The 21654-nt window shown below is 34.4% G+C and overlaps 1 protein-coding gene across 2 annotated transcripts in view; it reads left to right on the top strand.

The window, feature by feature from the left end:
• The window catches only part of PIK3C2G (phosphatidylinositol-4-phosphate 3-kinase catalytic subunit type 2 gamma), a 328570-nt gene that overhangs the window by 233948 nt on the left and 72968 nt on the right, over positions 1-21654 (top strand). For both annotated transcript variants that reach the window (XM_060305870.2, XM_030841385.3), the window contains one exon: positions 3329-3437. In XM_060305870.2, the coding sequence (XP_060161853.1) occupies positions 3329-3437 (109 nt within the window). The remainder of the gene's footprint in view (positions 1-3328; positions 3438-21654) is intronic.

The following is a 21654-nucleotide window of genomic DNA, read 5'->3' as shown; positions in this document are numbered from 1 at the left end:
TTTAGTGTTTTCTATAAAAATAAAATTGAAATTGAAAATGCAGAACAAAATTGGATATATCTTCTCTTTCAACAGATAACTGCAATAAAAAGCTCTGATATATTTATTTGCTGTACCAGAAAATTTTGTCAATATCAATTAGTATACAAGTAAAATACATTAACATCAACTCACTTTCGTTATCATTAATTATTAACTTGGACTTGGGTTATCCAAATTTAATTTGTCATTATCTTCATTTTGCAGTCTTGAAAACCATTGCTCAGTTCATGTTGTAATGAAAAAATATTAAGCATAAATAATGTAATTGAAAATACTTCTGTTCAAATAAACCTTCTAAAATTTATTATTTAGAGCTAGCCAAATTTATGTTACAGACTTGAGTGTGTATCTTGACCAGAGGTGCACCTTGACTTTAAAAAGGTGAACTTCTTAGAAATTATGATATTTGCACTTAGGCAAATCAAATGTCATCTTATCTATTTTGTAGTTTCTTGGTATCCACAAGATTGGTTCCAGGACCCCTCCCACGGATACCAAAATCCTTGCATGCCCAAGTTCTATACATAAAATGGCATAGTATTTACAAATAACCCACCCACATTCTCCTGTATACTTTAAATCACCTCCAGATCACTTATAATATCTAATACAATATAAATACTATGTAAACAGTTGTAAATACAATGTAAATGCTATGTAAATAGTTGCTGGCATGCAGCAAATTCAAATTTTGCTTTTTGGAACTTTCCGGACTTTTTTTTTAATATTTCAATCCACAGTTGGTTCAATCTTCAGATGTAGAACCTGCAGACAGGGAGAGCCAACTATACCAGAATTTTTGTTGAGTAAATTGTCCTTTAACAATATGAGTGTTCATACCAGACCTGACATACTTTGTACATGTGGATTTTTGTTAGACTTTCAGGATTTAGTCACTTACCAAAATGTAAATCTAAACAACGTTGCCAATGGATGGAGAGATAGTGTGCATTATTTTGAAGACTGTGTAGTTCACATTGATGAAAAACTATACTTGCAGATGTCACAGAGATTTTGAAATACAGATGCTTTAAACATCAGAAAGTCATCAGAGTAAGAGCACATTCAAGAGACTGAGAGGGAAGGAATGTCATTGTGGAAACTTAAAGACAACATCAGCTTTAAGAGTTATCAGAAAACATCTAATGTAATAACTGAGGAAAAGGAAATACTGGCAAAAATATTCAGTTTGACTGCAAATATTGAATTCAACATTAGTGGTTTCCATTGTACCCTAATAATTAATGATTTAAAAATATGTTCATTCTTGTTAAATGGCTGTCCTTTTGTTTCAAAAATGTCTCTGTTCTACTCTTTTCTCTCCCCAATACATATTAGTATAACTTGTAAAACTTTAAAGTGCCAGTAATCTCTCCATATGCCTCTTCTCGGTTTTCAGCTTTAGTTAGGATTCTGTTTTGTTCAACAACTCTTGCCTGGTAATGGGACGTAAATTGATTTTAAAATCATTCAAGCAATGTGTGGAGAGGAGGAATATTTAGTCCTTTGTGCCTTGAACAATATTTGTATGCTAACAGTCCCAAAGGAGCTCTGGCTTATAGCAAAGCATACAGAAGAAGGATGAGGGCAAGATTTCCTCTGACTCCTAAATTTACTAAGAGAAGCTCTATGAGAATTTTGTAAACCCAATCTAGAAAGTATGATCAGAAAGTTAGAGTCATAAAGAATAAAATTCAAATTAGTCATAGCATGTAACAGTGGTCTTCAAATCAGACTGTACCTCTTCCAACTTCTGAGAATACAGAGGCATAGGAATCTTCCTTGAAATTAATGGTCTTCTTTAAAAGTCACCTGCTTGAGAAAGGTTGATTTCCTTTTCCTCTCCTAATTTCACCATTGCTCTTCTCCCAGCCATCCAGAATTTTATTTTGGTACACTGTCCCAGGGAGTAAAAAATCTCTGAGGATTAAATAAAGGGCAAATCAAACTACTGGTGTTGGTACTGAGAAAATGAATTACTCTAATAACCAGGTATCAAATCTGTTTGCAGGTTGTGTGTTTCTTAAACTTTGGTGTGAACAAAATTGAGGGAGGACATGATAGCACCGTCAGATAAAATATCCTAAAAAATCATTTTCAAGAACTGATTACTATGTTATATTTGACATATAACTCAAAAGCATTTTAAACAACTGAATGACATTACTAGAGCTGAATTCCTTAATTCTTATGTACTTATTTACACACAATACTTTTTTAGTACATACATCTATAAAAAAGGAATAGAACTGATGTTGAACTCCATTTTATTCTAACAATAAAGAAAATTAATCCACAGTTATACAAGTTAATATTTAAAACCAGCAAAACCACTGTTTATCAAATGTATTTCTATGTTTTGATTAATTATATATGGTAATAATTTTTATGATAATTAAATCTGTATGAAAATTTTTAACACTTTAAGCCTTAGTAAGAGTAAAGCAAGAGTAAAAAAGTAAAATGTCAATTATTTAAATGCACAGAAATATTATTTTGGACTTCCCTGACACTTCCAACAGTAAGCAATGGATGGGATGTCCTGCAGTTTTCACATACTTCTGTGTGTTTGCTAACAACCCTTCACCATCCCCCATGCTCCTTTGCCCAGAGGAAGCAGAAGAGGAAGGAAGCAACAGCAAGACTGCAGTCAGAGGAAGCCGCTAGATAGTTCCTAAAAAGATACATTTAACCAGCAAAACGTGTTGCCAAATGCTTCCCATTAATAGGTCATGCCACCAATAATTGGTCGTAATCAACGTCTAGCCCATCAAGATGAATCATCAGATAGTGAAGAGGAAATTCTGCAAGCTAGACCCCTGGGGAAAGTGATACTTTGTTCCAAAAGACCAGATGGAAGCATATGCTTTGTAAAATGTTTAATCTAGTTAGTGTAGCAATGTCCCTCGTGAACCCAGAGGAAACAATACCATATGACCTTTTTGAAAAATTATGGATCATTAAACTTCAGAAAGTATTTATTAACCCCCCACATGTATTTAAAGGACAAATTGTGTGGTCTGCCATAAATACAGTAAGAAGGAAAATGTATATTAATTTAGTATGTTAAATTAAATTAGTATTAATATCAATGATAGTTAAAATAGCACAAGTGACCACAGCCATGTTAATAAAACTCTCAGAATTAATCATGCGTTCTATGGTTTTTTAAAAAAACGTTTTCAGTGGCCCTTCCAACTGATGCAGCCTTAACTTTATGAACAATTCTAAGATACAGATGCCAATTTTCAAACTAATGAAGATATACTTTTTTCTTTTAAAACAGGTTTCCTCATTGGTGGCACTTACCTTTTACAAATTCAGATCACAAAAGATTCAGAGATCTAAATCATTACATGGAACAGATATTAAATGGATCGTATGAAGTTGCAAACGTATGTTACAATTTACTTTTATATTTTTACATAAAATATGGACTGTTTTATGTATTATTACTGGGAATATTTTTAAATACTTTATGATAACATTTTTAGTCCTACATTTATTCAACAAATGTACAGATTAAAATTATCTTGTCAATTCCATGCAAAAACCAACCGGGACTTTACTTGAAATTGCATCTTAATATCTTTCGATCCATTATCATATTCAAGTATTTTTAGAATGTTTTTTCAATAATTGTTTATTGTTCTGTGCATAGAGGACTTAGAAGTATTTTGTTATACTAGATATAGTACTTTTTATAAAAATCCTTTTCCTGTTTTTTCACCATTATATAGATAGAACTGATTTTGTATATTGACATTTTACCCAACAATCTTACTAACTTCACTTTTAATTCTAATAATTATCTGTATTGTTTTTCAGCTTACAATCATATTGTCTGCGGATAACAAGGGTTTATTTTTTCTTTCCAATATTCATATATTGTATTTCTTTTCCTTGCTATTTTGTACTCTCTAGGGCTTTCAATAGATATTGAATTGAAGTGGTAATGGTGGATATACCTACATTATTCTTGAATCCAGGGAAGAAGTGTCTAATATTTCCTCATTAAGTATGTAGGTTTTGTAGGTCCCCTTTATTATTTTGTTTCCTTCTATTCCTAGGTTGCCAATAGTTTTTACAAAGAAGGTTGAATGTATCAAATTTTTTTTCTGAATCTACTGGGCTGCACAATGATCACCAATAATCCTATTTTTCTCCTTTACTCTGCTAATGTGGTGAATTACACTGAAGAACTTTCTAATTTTAAACAAATTTGCATTACTAGGGTAAACTCTACATGGATGTAATGTATTATACTTTTTATGTATTATTGGATTTGATTTAACATTTTCTTTAGCATTTGTTTTCATCTTTATTTATGACAGAGATTGGCCTGGAGTTTTTCCTTCTTACAAAGTCATTACCAGGTTTCAGAATCAAGAACATGCTAGACTCATAATATTAGTTGCAAAGAGTTATTGCTTTTTTCCCTACTCCCTGGAACAGTTTGTATAAAACTGGTTTTATTTCTTTAATTTGTAAAGTCATATAGGTCTGGAGATTCAATTTATTTAAGAGCTATAAGACATTTCACATTTCCTATTTCTTGTTGAGTCTCTTTGTTAAGTTACATTTCTATAGGAATTTGTGCTAATTTATTGGCGTAAAGTTATTCATAATATCCTATCATAATCTTTTTAACATTTATAGGATCTGAAAAGGTATTCACTCTTCGATTTCTCACACATATTTCCTGATCCATACTTCCAGAGGATTATGAATTTTACCAATCTTTGTAAAGAATGAAATGTGGGACTTATTGACCCTCTCTATTGTATTATTTCTCTGTTTCACTTATTTTTTACCTTTATTATTTCCTTCCTTCTGCTTCCATTCTATTTATAACATCCTCAGATAGTTAATTTAACTTGTTTATTTTCAACCTATCTTCACTTACCCATTTAAAACTCTAAATCCTCTCTCCTAATCAAGATTTAATAGCACCCCACAAGTTTTTATATACAGTATTGTATTTTCTTTATCATTCCTTAAAAATATTTATAAAATTTTCACTGTGAATTTTCCTGGACCATGGCTTAAGTCTATTTCACCCACTTGAGTTTTATATGCTGTAGTAAAAATACATATCTGTATCTGTATCCATAAATTTCATAAGTAATTATTATTGTTGTTTTTGCAATCAATATTTAATATTACTCACATATCTCATTTCCATTGCTTCCTGTAACTCTGAATTTCTGTCTGGGATTGTTCTCCTTCTTCCTGAAGAACACCATCTACTATTCCCCCTAATATGAATTTGCTGCTAAAAAAACCCTCTAAATTTGCATTTGTCTGAAAAGTTTTTAGTCTACCTTCATTCTTGGAGGATATTTTTGCTGACTATTTGGTATTTGAGCATTTGGATAGCAATGATTTTATTCTAAAAACTTTAAGGCTATCATTTCATTGTCTTTTAGCTTCCATTGATTTTGTTTAGAATCCATCTGTTATATTTGTTTCTTCTTTGAAAAAGTTTTTTTATTCTTTACAATATTGTTCTTTTTACTGTTGGTTTTCTGCCGTTTTACTTTACTTTGCTCAGATATGACTTTGTTTCTACTGATGATGCTTGAGCTTCAGCACTTCTTGAATTTGTGCCATGATGTCTTTCATCACTTTTGGAAAGTTCTCAGTCGTTATCACTTCACATATTGTTCATACTATTTCCTCTCTCCTCTTTTTCTGGGACTGTAATCACATATATGTCTATCCTTTTCATTGTACCCTCTATGTCTCATACTTTTACTCCTGTATTTTTAATTCTTTGTCCTCTATGACTTAGTTTCTGAATAGCTTCTTCTAACTTATCTCTTTGGTTGTTTATTCTCTAATGGTCTGTGTTTAACATACTGTTAAGTCCATTCTCTGAGTTCTTAATTTCAATTATTCTTCAGTTTCAGAATTTCCTTTTTTTTTTCAGTTCCTAGTCCTTTGCTGAAAATCTGTCCTTTTTATTATTTCTTCAAAAATGGTAAGCATAGTTATTTAAAATCTTCCTAAAAACTCCAATATTGGTACCTACTGCATGTACCTTTTTATTTTCTAATGTTTCTGCTGGTTTTTAATTATGTAGTCTTGTTCCATTGTGAGCCTGGTTATTTTCCTTTTTATTGTGGCCACATATTGTACTGCAATGTCCTTTGTAAAAATTGGATGCCTATGTTACTGTTATCCTGGTATAGAGAATTATAATATCTGAGTACATTAACAATCTAGGGTTGCTGAAATTCAGTTGCAGGGATTCAGATTATTCAAAACTGAACTGTAGCTCTTGTGGGACACTATTACTGGTTCATCCTTATTCCTTAGATGTAGCCACTTTGGATCTAAACCCAAGGTAAGGCAGACTCACCAAGAATCTACTTGGCAGCTCTGGATTCCATTCCTTTTCCTCTTAGCTCTGCAAGGTGCTCAAAAGTGCTGCTCTACCTCCCAGCCATTCCACTGCTTCAACCTGTATCAATAAAAACCCACAACAGAAAAGCTGTGCCCAAACCCAAGCTCACTTCCCCAAGACTGTCTTGCCCCAGATCCTAGCCTGGTAATTCTTCACTATCTTGTTAGCTCTCTGATGCTTTCAAGCAAAGTTTAAAAACAAATTGTTTAATTATTCCAGTTATTCTCTTTAGGAGGTCTGGACTAAATGACCAAATCCAATATCACTAAAAATAGGAGCTTACAGCTGCAGTCATGCTACCCCTCAGCTTTCAGAAATATCTGCTGTTCTGCCTCCTCCCCCACATCCTGTGTTCTGATGAACCTTGTCTCTCATAGGTAACTATTTCAGAGGATCTAAGTCTGTGGTCAATTCCCATCTGAAAAAAGTATTTAAGGATTTCTTGGTGAGGTTTTGGTACTACTCATCAGTGATTCTGAGTGGCCTAGAAAATTGAAGAGACATGCCAGACCCCAATTTTGCCCTCTTCTGTCATATGCATCAAAAAAAGGACTCTTAAGATCCTTCCCCATACACACATGTGCATACAACCTACACATGCACACAGCTGTTACAACTCCTTCTGAGGACTCAAGGAAGGATTAGCTCCCTTTACTATTAAATTCTTATCACCATCTTGCTTGCAAGGTTCCTGTGAGACAAATGTAAGTTACAAAGGCAGGTACGAAGCTAACAGAATCCTCCAGAGTTCTTGGCTAGACATAGGATCTTTTAGGGATTTATCTAAAACATCATCTCTAAGGGTAAAAGGTTCAAGGCCTGTTAGGTTTTTTGCCTTTTGATATAAGAATGGAGACTATTTATGGAATACCTTTAGCTAATCCACATGTCTGGAATAACTTTAATGTCACCAATGAGAGCCCATTTCTAACATTAATCATGCTAGTCAACAAGCTACCATTTTTATGAACAAAATCCTTTGATATTCAGTATGCTAATTAATAATGTCCATTTTTTAAAGGGGTTCAGCACGATGGCTTGATTTACATATATTGTGAAATGATTACCACAATAGATTTAGTTAACATCTATCATCTCATATAGATACAATAAAAAGAAAAGAAAAAGCAATTTTTAAATTTATAAGTGTCATAAGATGAAGATTTAATAGCTCTGCTTCTTCCTCATCCTCTCCCCCAAATTTAGCATGCTTTTAATTATATCAATAATTAGCATTTGTAAAATACCTATTGTTGATTGAGTTGTGAGAGTTTAACAGAACTACTTACACTGACTGCCTCTAGTATGGGTTGCCTGATTAAAATATTGGGAGCCTCTTATTTCCTCCTGCTCTATCCAGGCACCCCGATAGTGCAGCCTTGATTAGGACATTAACAGACCATTCCTGGACTCTAGTCATTTTTCCTTTTATTGAAGTATAGTTGACTTGCAATATTATATTAGTTTCAGGCGTACAACATAGTGATTTGATCATTTTCCTACCGTCTTGATTAAATCCTAGCAGCAGTCCAGTTATACTTTGACCTAAGAAACACATTTATAATATCATGCTGTATATACAGACATACTTTGAACTTCAGTAAGTTACAGGCACTGTAACAGGAGGACTACAACCGACCCCATAACCAGGACTTAACTGAGTCAAAGAACCCTATTTTTCTCAGCAGTCAATTCAACAACCTTCCTTCTCCATGTGGAGCTTGGGAAAGACATTAGATGAGATTACTTTCCAGTCAGAGTGTGAATTGTTTTAATTACATGTTGTATAGTAGATTAAGTCAGTATATATCAAGGAAACCTTACTGAAATTTAAAAATAAAATATATTAATGAATGTATTCAAAATTGTCTCCTAACTGTAGGTTTGCTGATTCAGGATGTTGGCTTATTGCTATACCACCCAGTTGTGTAATATTGTGGTTTGATGATGAATAGACCTACTTAAGAAAATTCCACAATTCAGATCACAAGCATCCTAAGGCTATTAGAAAAAAAGTCACAATTGTCAATAATGACTGCTTTAGATTGCATATAGTCAGGGTCAAGAGGAGAAACTTTTAAATACCTATCACTAGCTCCTAAGACTAGTGGTTCTCAAAGCTCAGCTTCTGGACTGTGGTTGGAACCTCATCTGGGAATTTATAAGAATGCAAAATTTCAGTCCCATCCTAGACCTATTAAATCAGAAACTTTGGGGATGAGGTCCAGCAATGTGTTTTAACAAGCCCTCCAGGGTGTTCTAATCCATGACAATGTTTGAGAACCATTATTTCAGACTCTGGTCATCTTTCCTTTTTTTTTTTTTCTGCAGTTTGAACATGATCAGACATTTGGTTTCCAATGTAGTAGATACTAAGGTACCCTACTATATCGTTGATTTTTTTGCAAATCTGGACTCAAGCACATTGTGCTACAATATTATTTCCAGGCCGGTGGCTCAGCTAGAGTTGCTGTTTTGTATCAAAGGACAAGTGCCTGAGCACTTAAGAAAGTATACTTAACCCAGTTCCCAGTGAAGTAGAGAAGGCATCCCAGGGAGTATGGCTTTCAAATTGTTACTAAAGGGCAAACAGAAGTTAGTAAATGGAAACTGGGGAAAAATTGTGCCAGACAAGGGGAACTACAAGGACAAGCATGCATTATGGTTACATGCTTTTCTCTTGTTTGGAAGCTTAAAGAACTCAATGATTATATTCATTTAATTTTACCCATGTATATAGCAAACTTATAATCTTGTCAACATTTAATATATATTTTAAATGAAAAATTACAGAATTATTAACATATATTAACCTATAGGATTTATGTTGTTTTTCAAAACCTAGGAGAGTGAAACTTTGCATCCAAAAAGTATTTAGCAGTCTCTTAACTTATTTATTCTTATACCTTACCAGTTTTATTTTAAATTAGCACGTTTCCAAAACATATAATTTATTTATTTTTCATATATACTACACTAATAAGTGATAAATGCTTTAAAATTTGTGGAAAAATAATACAAAATTTGGAAAAAATTTTGGATGATATTATAAAATAAATATGAATGTAATTTGATTTTTTTTTCTCGCACCACAGTATAATGCCACATTAACCCCATGAACAGAGACCTCTGGCTTGGTAGAGAATGATCTTGAGAATCCTGCTAGCTGAAAGCTTAAGGACAGGCTCCACAGGTTACCTAGTGCCAAGCCCAGGAGGACTGCCTGGCCATGCTCTAAATGATAAGCATTAATAGTGCACTGGGTCATGATTTTACCCTTCAGAAAGATCACTCAGAGCACATCTGTAATATATCTGTTATGAACAAAGAGAAAGAAATGAACAGTATCTGTTCATCGTGGGGACAGAACCATGTATAATAATAGGATAACTGAAAACAAAGATGTAAAATGATTGTTGAAAACAGCATTAGACAATAGGAAAGCTACAGTATAGTCAATAATTATGTGTAGGTATCTTGCATATTCATGAATTTATGTATTATATTAGCATACTCAATATAAATTGTATTATATCTTTTGAATATATTTAGTATTTAGGTCTCAATCAGTGAGTAATGGGAAATGAGTTCTAAGCTTCTGTCCTATAGGATCAAGGCAACTGAATTTATTTCATTGGATTTCAAGTGCTTTTTTGCATATTCAGGAATATATTAGGTTGAAATCTTAATGTTCCTTACTAACTCTGACATTCTCTGAAGGTCATGTCCATTCACTTTGCTATAGTGAAGGACACTTGGATATGGCAACTGTCTCTAAGGGAAAGCGCTGAGGGGATAGTGGATGGGATTGTCATCTTTCATGCTGAGAGCTGCCTTACTGATTATACTAAAGCTGTTTTAAAGATTGTGCCTTTTCAGGATAATTGACAAAATATCTAGTAACCATTGAAAGTGTTAGGCTTTGGCCTATTTAAGCAGAGGCAAGTAAGTGCAAAGTGGAGAGGCTTCTTCTGGTCCTAGTGTGAATAGGATAAATTTTGAGATCTGTCTTCAGATGGCAGCAAGCTTTCAATAGGGAACTCGTAAGTATATCTGCCTAGAGTATGGGTTCATATACAACTGTTAGCAGAAGATTATTATGAAAGGAGAAAAGCAAAGGGGTCAGACATATACAGGTTGGGAAGACTTGCAAAGTGCAGTTTATCACAACAAGATTTAATGAATATTGTTGCTTATCATAATCACAGCTGCATAGAGAAAGCTGAACAAGACCACCAAACGTGTACCTCACAGTTTTCATCACATTCACATTTGCTAATGTGCTAAAAAGTACTACTGTAGAGGCCCCAAGAAGAGATGTTTTTATATTGTTCTTAAACTCTATTGGTCAATATTTAGGGAAAGGAAGGTTGAAGAAATTTCAAACACCTCACTGTTTTTATCTTGGATGAATTAAGATCTAGGATTTGAGTGGGGGAGAAAAAAGGAGAAGAAATAGAAGAAAAAAGAAGAGATATTTATTTATATCATCAAATATGAGATATGACTGTGAAATCACAGATTCCAGAAATGCTCCAAGTGAGAATACATCAACCATCTTCTAACACTGGACTCCCAAATAGAGCAATCCCATTTGGTCCCGTAATAGTATCAAACAAAAGGAAGCTGATATTATAGGAGTTTCTCCCAAAGTAACACCCTCCTAATAATTTACTTGAATTTTGTACAATGAGTATTTGGAGTACAAGAAAATATCTTCCTAAGATGTAAATCCTACATCTGTTTATTAGTCATCCTTTCTATACTACAAAATAAATAAGTTAGTGCTATATTAACAAAGATAAAATCAACAAAAATCAAATGTCGGCACTGGCACAATAGGGACCACTTTCAAAATCTACTGTCTCCATCATTCAACAAATGTTTATTGATTGCCTACATTGTATACTTTCTGGCCAAGGGTGCAAAAATAGTACCTAGCGATCAATTGTTTCAGAATAATGTGAGGAGGTTTTAAAAAGTATGTTCTGAGGCCCATCCTTAGGGATGCTTGTCATATCAGTAAAGGGAGATACAGGCATACTTCGTTTCATTGTACTTCATTTTATTTGCCATTCACAGGCATTACGCTTTTTTTACAAATTGAAGGTTTGTGGCAACCCTGCTTTGAGCAAGTCTATTGGCGCCATTTTTCCAACACCATTTGCTCACTCTGTGTCTCTGTGTCACATTGTGGTAATTCTCACAATATTTCAAACTTTTTCACTATTATTATATTTGTTTTGGTGATCTGTGATGAATGATTTTTGATGTTACTATTGTCATTGTTTTGAGGTGCCTCAAACTGCACCCATATAAGACTCTGAACTTACTTGATAAGTGTTGTGCGTTCTGGTCCACATCACTGATTGGCCTTTTCCTCATCTCTCTCTCTCTCCTTGGGCCTCCCTATTTTCCCTGAGACACAAAAGTATTGAATTTAGGCCAATTAGTAACCCTACAGTGGCCTCTAAATGTTCAAGTGAAAAGAAGAGTTGCCCATCTCTCAATTTAAAGCAAAAGCTAGAAATGATCAAACTTAGTGAGATAGGCATGTTGAAAGATGAGATAGTCAGAAAGCTGGGCATCTTGAACCAAACACTTAGTAAAATTGTGAATGCAAAGTAAAAGTTCTTGAAGGAAATTAAAAGTACTACTCCAGTGAATACATGAATCATCAGAAAGAGAAATAGGTTTATTGCTGATAAAAGAGAGTTGTAGTGGTCTGGATAGAAAATCAAACCAGCCACACATTCCCTTAAATGAAATCCTAATCCAGAGCAAGGCCCTAACTCCCTTCAGTTCTTTTTTTTTTTTTTTTTTTGCGGTACGCGGGCCTCTCACTGTTGTGGCCTCTCCCGTTGCGGAGCACAGGCTCCGGACGCGCAGACTCAGCGGCCATGGCTCACGGGCCCAGCCGCTCCGCGGCATGTGTGATCTTCCCGGACCGGGGCACGAACCTGTGTCCCCTGCATCGGCAGGCGGACTCTCAACCACTGCACCACCAGGGAAGCCCCTCCCTTCAGTTCTATGAAGGTTAAGAGAGGTGAGGAAGCTGCAGAAGAAAAATTTGAAGCTAGCAGAGGTTGGTTGAAGAGGTTTAAGGAAAGTCTCTATAACATCAAAGTGCAAGGTGAAGCGTCAAATGCTGATGTAGAAGCTGAAACAAGTTATCCAAAAGATCTAACTAAGATAATTGATGAAGATGGCTGTACTCAACATCAGATTTTCAATTTAAGCAAAGCAGGCTTCTACTGGAAGAAGATGCCATGTAGGACTTTCATAGCTACAGAGGAGAAGGCAATGCCTGGCTTCAAAATTTCAAAGGACAAGCTGACTTTCTTGTCAGGGCTAATACAGCTGGTGTTTAAGTTGAAGCCAATGCTCATTTACCATTCCAAAAAACTTAGGGCCCTTAAAGATTATGCTAAACCTACTGTGCCCTATGCTCTATAAATGAAACAACAAAACCTGGATGAGAGCATATCTGTTTACAACATGGTTTACTAAATATTTTAAGCCCATTGTTGTGAGCTACTGCCTAGATAAAAGGTTCTTTTCAAAATATTACTCCTCATTGGCAATGCACCTGATGGAGATGTACAATATTAATGTTTTTTTCATGCCTGCTTATACAACATCCATTCTGCAGCCCATGGATCAAGGAGTAATTTTGACTTTCAAGTCTTATTATTTAAGAAATACAATTTTTAAGGCTATAGTTGCTATAGATAGTGATTCCTCTGAGGATCTGGGCTAAGTCAATTGAAGACCTCCTGGAAAGGATTCACCATTCTAGATGCCATTAAGAATATTCATGACTCATGGGAAGAGGTCAAAATGTCAACATTCACAGGAATTTGGCAGAAGTTGATTCTAACCCTCATGGATGACTGAGGAGTTCAAGACTTCAGTGGAAGAAGTAACTACAGATGTGACAGCAAGATAATTAGAATTGGAAGTGGTGTCTGAAGATAGGAATGAATTGCTGTAATCTCATGATGAACCTTTAACAGATGAGGAAGAGTTGCTTCTTATGGATGAGCAAATACAGTGGTTTCTTGAGGTGGAATCTACTCCTAGTGAAGATGCTGTGAAGATTGCTGAAATGACAACAAAAAAATTAGTTGATAAAGTAACAGCACAGCTTGAAAGGATTGACTGCAATTTCAAAATACATTCTACTGTGGGTAAACACTATCAAACAGCATTGCCTGCTACAGAGAACTCGTTTGTCAAAAAGAGTCATCAATGGGTCAGACTTCACTGCTGTTTCATTTTCACAAGTTGCCGCAACCACTCCGACCTTCAGCAACCACCACCCTGACTAGTCAGCAGCATCAGCATCAGGGATAGACCCTCCCCCATCAAAAAGATTATGACTCGCTGAAGGCTCAGATGATAGGTAGCATTTTTTTTAGCAGTAAAGTATTTTTACATAAGTTATTAACATTGGTTTTCTTTAGACATAATGCTATTGCTCACTTAACAGACTACAGTATATTGTAAACATCACTTTTATATGTACCGGGAAACCAAAGGTTCATGTGACTGGCTTTACTGCGATATTTGCTTTATTATGGTGGTCTGGAATTGAACCTATAATATCTCCAAGGTATGACTGTATCTGGTATCTGTGTTGGGTTTTTTTTATTTGTTGTAACATATTTATTGGAGTATAATTGCTTTAAAATGTTGTTAGTTTCTGCTGTATAACAAAGTGAATCAGCTATACATATACATATATCCCCATATCTCTTCCCTCTTGCATCTCCCTCTTACCCTCCCTATCCCACCCCTCTAGGTGGTCACAAAGCACAAAGCTGATCTCCCTGTGCTATGCAGCTGCTTCCCACTAGCTATCTACTTTACATTTGGCAGTGTATATATGTCAGTGCTACACTCTCAATTCCTCCCAGCTTACCCTTCCCCCTCCCCATGTCCTCAAGTCCATTCTCTACATCTGCGTCTTTATTTCTGTCCTGCCCCTAGGTTCAACAAACCATTTTTTTTAGATACCATATATATGTTTCAGCATACGTTATTTGCTTTTCTCTTTCTGTTTTCTCTTACATCACTCTGTATGACAGTCTCTAGGTCCATCCACCTCACTACAAATAACTCAATTTCATTTCTTTTTATGGCTGAGTAATATTTCATTGTATATATGTGCCACATCTTCTTTCTCCATTCATCTATCAGTGGACACTTAGGTTGCTTCAATGTCCTGGCTATTGTAAATAGGGCTGCAATGAACATTGTGGTACATGACTCTTTCTGAATTATGGTTTTCTCAGGGTATATGCCCAGTGGTGGGATTGCTGGGTCGTATGGTAGTTCTATTTTTAGTTTTTTAAGGAACCTCCAACTGTTCTCCATTGGGGCTGTATCAATTTACATTCCCACCAACAGTGCAAGAGGTTTCCCTTTTCTCCACACTCTCTCCAGCATTTATTGTCTGTAGATTTTTTGACGATGGCCATTCTGATTGGTGTGAGGTGATACCTCATTGTAGTTTTGATTTGAATCTCTCTAATGATTAGTGATGTTGAGCACCCTTTCATATGTTTGTTGGCAATCTGTGTCTCTTCTTTGGAGAAATGTCTGTTTAGGTGTCTACCCATTATTGGATTGGGTTGTTTGTTTTTTTGATATTGAGCTGCATGAGCTGCTTGTATATTTTGGAGATTAATCCCTTGTTAGTTGCTTCATTTGCAAATATTTTCTCCCATTCTGAGGGTTGTCTTTTTGTCTTGTATATGGTTTCCTTTGCTGTTCAAAAGATTTTAAGTGTCATTTGGTCCCACATGTTTATTTTTGGTTTTATTTCCATTTCTGTAGGAGGTGGGTCAAAAAGGATCTTGCTGTGATTTATGTCATAGAGTGTTCTGCCTGTTTTCCTCTAAGAGTTTTATAGTGCCTGGCCTTACATTTAAGGTTTTAATCCATTTTGAGTTTATTTTTGTGTATGGTGTTAGGGAGTGTTCTAATTTCATTCTTTTACAAGTAGCTGTCCAGTTTTAATAGCACCACTTATTGAAGAGGCTGTCTTTTCTCTATTGTATATTCTTGCCTCCTTTATCAAAGATAAGGTGACCATATGTGTGTGGGTTTATCTCTGGGCTTTCTATCCTGTTCCATTGATCTATATTTCTGTTTTTGTGCCAGTACTATACTGTCTTGATTACTGTAGCTTTGTAATATAGTCTGAAGTCAGGTAGCCTGATTCCTCCAGCTCCGTTTTCCTTTCTCAAGATTGCTTTGGCTATTCGGGGTCTTTTGTGTTTCCATACAAATTGTAAAATTTATTGTTCTAGTTCTGTGAAAAATGCCATTGGTTGTTTGATAGGGATTGCATTGAATCTGTAGATTGCTTTGGGTAGTTTAGTCATTTTCACAATGTTCATTCTTCCAATCCAAGAAAATAGTATATCTCTCCATCTGTTTGTAAAATCTTTAATTTCTTTCCAAGAAAATACTATATCTCTCCATCTGTTTGTAAAATCTGTTTCTTGGATTCTTCCAATCCAAGAAAATAGTATATCTCTCCATCTATTTGTAAAATCTTTAATTTCTTTCATTAGTGTTTTACAGTTTTCTGCATACGGGTCTTTTGTCTCCTTAGGTAAGTTTATTCCTAGGTATTTTATTCTTTTTGTTGCAGTGGTAAATGGGAGTGTTTCCTTAATTTCTCTTTCATATTTTTCATCTTTAGTATATAGGAATGCAAGAGATTTCTGTGCATTAATCTTGTATCCTGTTACTTTACCAAATACATTGATTAGCTCTGGTAGTTTTCTGGTAGCATCTTTAGGATTCTCTATGTATAGTATCCTGTCATCTGCAAACAGTGACAGTTTTACTTCTTCTTTTCCGATTTGGATTCCTTTTATTTCTTTTTCTTCTCTGATTGAGGTGGCCAAAACTTCCAAAACGATGTTGTATAATAGTGGTGAGAGTGGGCAACTTTGTCTTGTTCCTGATCTTAGAGGAAATGGCTTCAGTTTTTCACCACTGAGAACAATGTTGGCTGTGAGTTTGTCATATATGGCTTTTATTATGTTGAGGAAGGTTCCCTCTATGCCCACTTTCTGGAGAGTTTTTATCATAAATCGCTATTGAATTCTGTTGAAAGCTCTTTCTGCATCTATTGAGATGATCATATGGTTTTTATCCTTCAATTTGTTAATATGGTGTATCACGTTGATTGTTTTGTGTATGTTGAAGAATCCTTGCATTTCTGAGATAAACCCCACTTGATCATGGCGTATGATCCTTTTAATGTGCTCTTGGATTCTGTTTGCTAGTATTTTGTTGAAGATTTTTGCGTCTAAATTCATCAGGGATATTGGCCTGTAATTTTCTTTTTTTGTGACATCTTTTTCTGGTTTTGGTGTCACGGTGATGGTGGCCTCGTAGAATGAGTTTAGGAGTGTTCCTCCCTCTGCTATATTTTGGAAGAGTTTGAGAAGGATAGGTGTTAGCTGTTCTCTAAATGTTTGATAGAATTTGCCTGTGAAGCCATCTGGTCCTGGACTTTTGTTTGTTGGAAGATTTTTAATCACACTTTCAATTTCAATGCTTGTGATTGGTCTGTTTATATTTTCTATTTCTTCCTAGTTCAGTCTCGGAAGGTTGTGCTTTTCTAAGAGTTTGTCCATTTCTTCCAGGTTGTCCATTTTATTGACATAGAGTTGCCTGTAGTAATCTCTCATGATCCTTTGTATTTCTGCAATGTCAGTTGTTACTTCTCCTTTTTCATTCCTAATTCTGTTGATTTGAGTCTTCTCCATTTTTTTCTTGATGAGTTGGCTAATGGTTTATCAATTTTGTTTATCTTCTCAAAGAACCAGCTTTTAGTTTTATTGATCTTTGTTATCATTTCCTTCATTTCTTTTTCACTTATTTCTGATTTTATCATTATGATTTCTCTCCTTCTGCTAACTTTGGGTTTTGTTTGTTCTTATTTCTCTAATTGCTTTAGGTGTAAGGTTAGGTTGTTTACTTGAGATTTTTCTTGTTTCTTGAGGTAGGATTATATTGCTATAAACTTTCCTCTTAGAACTGCTTTTGCTGCCCCCCAAAGGTTTTGGGTCATTGTTTTTCATTGTCATTTGTTTCTAGGTATTTTTTGATTTCCTCTTTGATTTCTTCAGTGATCTCTTGGTTATTTAGTAGTGTATTGTTTAACCTCCGTGTGTTTGTATTTTTTACACTTTTTTTTTACTGTAATTGATATATAGTCTCATAGCATTGTGGTTGTAAAAGATACTTAGTATGATTTCAATTTTCATAAATTTACCAAGGCTTGATTTGTGACCCAAGATATGTTCTATCCTGGAGAATGTTCCACGAGCACTTGAGAAGAAAGTGTAATCTGCTGTTTTTGGATGGAATGTCCTATGAATATCAATTAAATCCATCTTGTTTAATGTGTCATTTAAAGCTTGTGTTTCCTTATTTATTTTTATTTTGGATGATCTGTCCATTGTTGAAAGTGGGGTGTTAAAGTCCCCTGCTAGTAGTGTGCTACTGTCAATTTCCCTTTTTATAGCTGTTAGCATTTGCCTTATGTATTGAGGTGCTCCTATGTTGGGTGCATAAATATTTACAATTGTTATATCTTCTTCTTGGATTGATCCCTTGATGACTATGTAGTGTTCTCTTTGTCTCTTGTAATAGTCTTTATTTTAAAGTCTGTTTTGTCTGATATGAGAATTACTACCTCAGCTTTCTTTTGATTTCCATCTGTGTGGAATATCTATTTCCATCCCCTCACTTTCATTCTGTATTTGTCCCTAGGTCTGAAGTAGGTTTCTTGTAGACAACATATATATGGGTCTTGTTTTGTATCCTTTCAGCCAGTCTGTGTCTTTTGGTTGGAGCATTTAATCCATTTACTTTTGAGGTAATTATCTATATGTATGTTCCTATTACCATTTTCTTAATTGTTTGGGGCTTGTTTTTTGTAGGTTTTTTCCTTTTCTTGTGTTTCCTGCCTAGAGAAGTTCTTTTAACATTTGTTGTAAAGCTCGTTTGGTGGTGCTGAGTTCTCTTACCTTTTGCTTTTCTGTAAAGGTTTTAATTTCTCCGTTGAATCTGAATGAGATCCTTGTTGGGTAGAGTAATCTTTGTTGTAGGTTTTTCCCTTTCATCACTTTAGATATGTCCTGCCACTCCCTTTTAGCTTGCAGAGCTTCTGCTGAAAGATCCACTGTTAATCTTATGGGGATTCCCTTGTATGTGTTGTTTTTTAAGAACAAAAGTGATTCCAATACACAGCCAGGTTTGGATAATTCTCTTCTCGAAATTCAGAAGCTGAATCGCATATGTACACTGCTCTGAGAAGATTACAATCTCTGTCAGTATTCTATGTTGATGTGTTTCAGTGGCTTCATAAAGACTTTCACAACTTCACACATTGGGTTTTTCTTTCCTTTCTTCCTAAGGAACTTTATGGGTCTTGATACAATACTCACTATACATATGACACAGTGATTGAACAGTAATAATTTGACAGGGACATAAGCAGATGCTGACTAGCCTTAATAATGTGACCTGACTAATCACCCTGGTTCTCCTTGATGCATAATGTCATCAGTTTTCAGTTATCTTCAAATGGATTGACCACAGTGAAAGTTTTGTCTCCATATCCTGGTGGATGCTTCCCTGATTCAGTTTGTTTATATTCAAGGAATAAAAACGTATTTTAAGATCAACTGAATAAAACTTTATTGGCCTAAAAATCACATAAATAATACCAAAATAATTCACATTATTTTGAGTTTTTTTTAAATTTTGTATTATTGATGAAGTTCTTCTCTTCTCTCATATGTTTTAACAGAGTTATGTCTATAAACAGTAAAATCTATAAAACCAGGTATGTATTGTATTTACAAAATATTGTAATTATTTTAAATGATATGAACGACTTAGAGGAAATTTTTAAACACACATAAGTTTTTTTCCTCTTCTAATAAAATAAAAGATTTAAAGTAAATTTATTATATTTGTGCTGAATACTCCTATGATAGGTTAATCCTCATCTCTGACCCTAGAAAAATCCTTATAAAAACACTTTTCTTCTTCCACAGCTGCTTGTCATATGACAGTATAGGAAAGACAAATAATCCTATTATGTCTATACATTAAAACTCACATTCTTTTTTAGTTATGTGATCCATTTATTTGTAACTTTTAAAAAATATTTTATATCACTGTATATAACTTTGTAACGATTTTAAAATTTTTACTGGTCACTTACTATGTATAACACTCTAGATTAAAAGCTTTAAATTAGTTGCAGAGAACAAATTGGAAAAATGAAAGTAATGCAATATACACTTTACTTTCAGTGAGTTTATAATATGGTGATGAATACAGACACGAACATATATAATACATAGCAGTGAGTGGAAAAGGGGGAGAAAAGAAAGTAGAAGATGCAGCTTGAATATGAAATTGAACAACCTTACCTTACTAAAATCAAATATTATATACCCTTCTGGGGCACACTCAATTGTAAGCAGTCTAGCTTTTGGTCAAGGAAATGAGATGAAGAGTCTGTTTATAGTCCAGTTTCAGGTATCGGAGTTAAGTTAGGTGAGAGAGATTTCTCTGGGGGTTTCATCTAAAAGCACAAGCACAGCCCAAATAGAGGGATGACTGTAAATCCCTGAGACCTTCTCTCTCTTCTCCTCATCTCTCTTCCCTCCCCTTTCATCCCCACACACAAATTGGTTGATAAAAGAAAACAGATATAAATGAGGACTACAATTATACACTATTTTAATATCTCTTCTAATGAGGTTGCAAGCACCAGTTTAGACATCCTAGTCCTATATCTGCCTGGTTTTTGTTTGTTTAGCTTGACTCCCTTCTCCCAAACTCATTGAAACTTCTTTTTTTCTTGAAGTGTTTGTAGTTTCATTCCACAAGCTGTGATAACAGGAATTCCTTTTGCTTTTTAAAATTTTACTCTGTTTTAGTTGAATTGTGTTGCAAACTAAATTAAGATCTTTATAAAGGGCAATATAAATATGTAATAAAAGTTATAGCAAATGATTGCAGTACCTAAAGAAATGTGAGAAATGTGTACCCACATTTGAGTTTAGCTGAGACATACAAACAGCAGTTGCTTTAAAACTTTTTAAAGCCATGTATTCATTGTGATTTTCGGCTCTTCTCAGTATTGTTGCTCATTTCTAGAGGTCCCTTAAAATAAGGAATGCTATCATGGCTTAAGCAATATTATTTTTTTAAGCAGAAATCAAATGTCAAAATAAATCCAAACGGGTAAATCCTACCTTAATAATGAACATATGTTTCTTGTTCCCTGCTTGCTAAACCCAGATGTTAATTACTACATTTGTCAGTACATTGCTCTTTTCCTATTTGGAGCTGGCTGAGATTACGATGCAGGCAGGATAAATGTCATATGTGTATCATCAGTAAAACCAAGATTATTTTTCAAAGTCTGGTAAAATGCTGATGACATTTGAGAACCAGAATTATAAAAGATTCTTTAAAAGTTCACTGTTTTTCATAGTATCATTCTTGCATGTAACTCCAATACAAATACAGTGGGTTGAACTACATTAAAGACTGGACATTATGACAAGCTGCTTTATGAAAAAAGCAATAAAATACAATTACTGTTCAACTTTGATTTAAAATGCTTATGGGAATTCATTTTTAAATTCACATTTTTACGGTGCTTCATGGAGTTTGAGAGAGATTTAGCTTATTGTTTTAACTCACTGAAACTAAATCTTGCAGTCAGTTCTAGATGTTGGCTGGTCTGTTAATAAATGGGAATTCTTAATGTGTTATTTTAAAGACAGGAAAAATTGATCTCTGTGTTATATTGCATCACTTCTGATCTTTGCAAGGACTTTAACTCTCTGTAGTCTTTGAGAATAAGAATATGTTCATAGGATACTGGAAAAACACTTAGGTTTTGAGCAACTCTGAATTGATCAACTGTCTCAAAAATCAATGATTTTAAATTACCAATGACTTAATAATATAATTGGTAAACAAAATATTAATGTGAGCTCTGAATTTAAAATATAAGCTGATGCAGATTTTGATTTAAAATTTCTCACTTGGCTTCAAGTTTGCTCTTTATTGACTGAATTTCTAATTTAAGAACACATTATTAGACACTAAAAATCCTATATTAGTTAGATAAACATCTACTC

This window comes from Globicephala melas, chromosome 10 (assembly GCF_963455315.2).
Source record: "Globicephala melas chromosome 10, mGloMel1.2, whole genome shotgun sequence".
Classification (NCBI taxonomy): domain Eukaryota; kingdom Metazoa; phylum Chordata; class Mammalia; order Artiodactyla; family Delphinidae; genus Globicephala; species Globicephala melas.
This window is presented reverse-complemented; position numbering and strand designations above follow the sequence as displayed.